At 45.9% G+C, this 3,238-nt stretch overlaps 1 protein-coding gene across 2 annotated transcripts in view; it reads right to left on the bottom strand.

The window, feature by feature from the left end:
• Positions 1-1,417: 1,417 nt before the first annotated feature.
• GRAMD2B (GRAM domain containing 2B) overlaps positions 1,418-3,238 on the bottom strand; it is a 71,037-nt gene continuing 69,216 nt past the window's right edge. For both annotated transcript variants that reach the window (XM_025200402.1, XM_025200401.1), the window contains exon 15: positions 1,418-2,573. In XM_025200402.1, the coding sequence (XP_025056187.1) occupies positions 2,532-2,573 (42 nt within the window). In that variant the 3' untranslated portion in view covers positions 1,418-2,531. The remainder of the gene's footprint in view (positions 2,574-3,238) is intronic.

Genomic DNA, 3,238 nt, shown 5'->3' with positions numbered 1-3,238 from the left:
CTGGACTCATGGGGAGCTATGGGGGCTGGATGACTGGGCTCTGTGGGCTGGATTCAGCCTGTGCCAGTTGAGCACCACCTCTATGAAAGGTTTGGTTTAAGCCTGCTACTTCACGATGAGCTTGGAGCAGGTTAGCCTCTGGGGGACTATGGTCTAGCAACAGAGACCTGATTGATCCATAGAAGAATGTGTGAATGAAGGCAAGTGTTTAATAGCAACAATATTTAAGCAGACCATTGGGCTTGCTCCCTTGTACTGGCTACTGTAATTTTTGTCCAGTTTGGGTAGCTGGTTCTGTCTGGTTGACAGTGTGCTGTGTGATGTTTGGCCCTTGGATTGGAGGAATAAACCCTGTTCCTAAGTTTGGTTTCCCATCTCTATATGCATCAGTGAGACTTTCAGCAACAATCTGCAGAACAATAAAAGCCTATGGCATGGGCAGTGTGGCAGGGCACTGTTGGTGCCGGCCACTTTAAGGGCCTGGAGCTAGCAGCTGGCAGGCGCCTGATGAGGGCAGCCATTTTAGATTCAGGGCTGCCCATATAAACAGGGCAGTTTTGCTGCTGGGCCAGGTAACAACATTGCTGGGCTGCTGGTATCATCTGGAGGTAAGAGAGGAGCTGTAGGGGATGTTGTAAGGAGGCTCCTGGATCCGGGTGTGACCTAAAACTGCACCCTGCCGGGAGTGGGTGGCCTGGTGGGGCTCTCAGTGGTGCGGGAGCCCCCAGGAAATGCCAGGCTGGTTACCACCCTGGTGAAAGGTGGGTCGGGGAGCTATAACCCCTAGCCCCACAAGCAGGTGGGTTACCCCTTTGTAAGGTCTGGAGGATGGACCCCCAGAGAAAGTGAGTGGGGCCATAGATTCAGGCCTGTCTGGACTTCCCCTGACTGGTCCAAGCTGGGGCCAGGACTGGAAGGGTCGAAGGGCTGGGGGCCCCCCACAAGGGATGCCCAGAGCTGAGGGCCTGGGGTTCTCCCTGGCCTGGAGGTGGGCCAGGGCTAGTGAGCCAAAGGTCCTGGGGGGATCGCACCTGAAGAGGAAGCAGTTCAGGGAGCTATGCTGCCCAGGATGAAGGTGGATGAGGCCGCTGGAATGGAGGGGTCACAGAGGGGTTCAACACTAGGATTCTGGGGCCCAGCGAGGGGCCAGTGATTGTGAGGACATCTGGATGCCACCTGCGAGGCTTGGGCTGCGGTGTAGGGGAGGAACGGAGCCTCAGATAGTGTCCCCCTGGCATCGGGGCAAGAAATGGGCAGCCTCCCGCTTAACTGACATCTATTAGATACCAACAAGGCATGGCGGGTGAGAAGGTGGGCGGTTAGCCCAGAAACAGGTGGGCGGGCCACAGCGAGATTGGCCCTGAGAAGGCCCCCTGTTACAGGCATATAAAAGTGACATCAAAACACCACACTTATTTAAAAGTTTATTTCAACAAAGTAATGTACATTTCACAGAAATGGTTATAAAATGCATAGCATATATTTTAAAATACTGTTTTTTATAGGTCCTATTTTATGCTAATATTGCCTTATGGAAACAGATCAAAGAATTAGAAAAAAACCCTCAATTACTTTAATTTAGGCTCTGTGAAAACAATAGCATAATGTAACAAAAAGGAGTCAGCCATTTCATTCACTCCAAGAGAATGGTTTCTAGTTACTATAGTTTCATTAATTTGACAGTTCTCATCATGAAGAATAGACAGGGGTCAACAACAATAAGTCCCATGATTCAGCAGCTGTTGAGGAACTGCACTGCTAGGACCATATTCAACCCTCTTAAATTGACTTGGAGTCCCAGCACTGAGAAGCATAAGGAAACTATATTACAGGGATAGATCTTAAATCTAAACAATTTTTCTAGGAACAGTGCTTGAATAATACACTTACGCTGCTATCCTAATTTTGAAGAAGTGTTCACTGGGGGCGTGGGAGAGGGGGGAGGGGAAGACTATTTTGTAAAAATCTGAGAGCCTGGATCAAGCCCAGGCAGTAAGAAGTTTGACACATGCCTAGATTTTGGAGAAGTGTGGCATAAGGATGGACAAATAAAAAGATGTAGTATTTACTTTCGACTACTATAAACGAGACTGGGATCTCTGTAAAATAGAATGCATTTTTGCTTATACTGTTTCAGTAATTAAAATGTCAAGGATCAATTTCTGGTCTCAGTCACAGCTGTGTGAATGAAAGATCCACATACTGAGGTAAAATGGAGTTATTCCAGATTTACACTTGCATAACCAAGAACAAAAATTTGCCCCCAAACTATAAAATCACATTGTTATTTATACATCAATAGAGACAATAGGGGGAAAAAGTTAACTTGAGAATACCTGGATATAGTTTATTGCACAAAGATAGTCTACCCTCCACATTCTTGGGATGGAAGAGCTACTGCAGCAGTCTAAATATGGCTTTGGATTAAAGAAAGGACACTAACTCTGGCCTGCAGAGTTCACACCTGTGTTTGGATCTGCTTATCAGAAGCAGGAGAATGAGGTATGAAGTAGCCCCAGAACATCAAGATGTCATTCACCATCTTCAAGTAGTCTTCGCAAGTTGTTTTGTATCTTAAAGAAAAGAAAAGGTAGTGGTGAGACAAAATTAAATCAGGAGGTTCAGCTAATGTCAGTGCTTATTGACACAGCAAGTTAGAAAGCTCTCTTCAATTAACATGAGCATGCCAGTTAATTCAGTCACTATGATGGCCATCTGTGTACATTTAAATGGTAGATATACTTCTAAATGGATTTTTTTTTCATTGACTATCAACTTAACTGGGGATGCTGGAAGAGAGAGGCATGGACTTTGGAACATTTTCTGTTCCACAGCTGCCCCTCTCTCCTACTAATTTTGAGTTAGAGAGAAATAGGTGTACTCCATCCTCTGAAAATTAGGGGGAAAATATCTGTACTCCACAGGTGGAAGGGGACGTATTTCCTACACCCAAGTGTAAGCTGCCTCAAGACAGCAGCCAATACCACAGTGTGGACGTAGAGCTCTACCATTAGTTCCAGGACCTGTGTCACAAAGCAGAACAAGGCAGCTAAAATGAATCATCTTTGACTCAAGGAAGTGTGTGCTGTGTTAATTTTGTGTAGATGACCATGTTTTCTTGATTTATCTCTCACCTTGTCACAGGATGTCATGGTGGATATTTCGCCAGACTCTTAACTGTCTTAACCATTGGTTACACATAGCTAAATTTAGATCCCAGACCCTCGCTGACCCATAA

This window comes from Alligator sinensis, unplaced genomic scaffold (genome assembly GCF_000455745.1).
Source record: "Alligator sinensis unplaced genomic scaffold, ASM45574v1 scaffold227_1, whole genome shotgun sequence".
Lineage (NCBI taxonomy): Eukaryota > Metazoa > Chordata > Crocodylia > Alligatoridae > Alligator > Alligator sinensis.
This window is presented reverse-complemented; position numbering and strand designations above follow the sequence as displayed.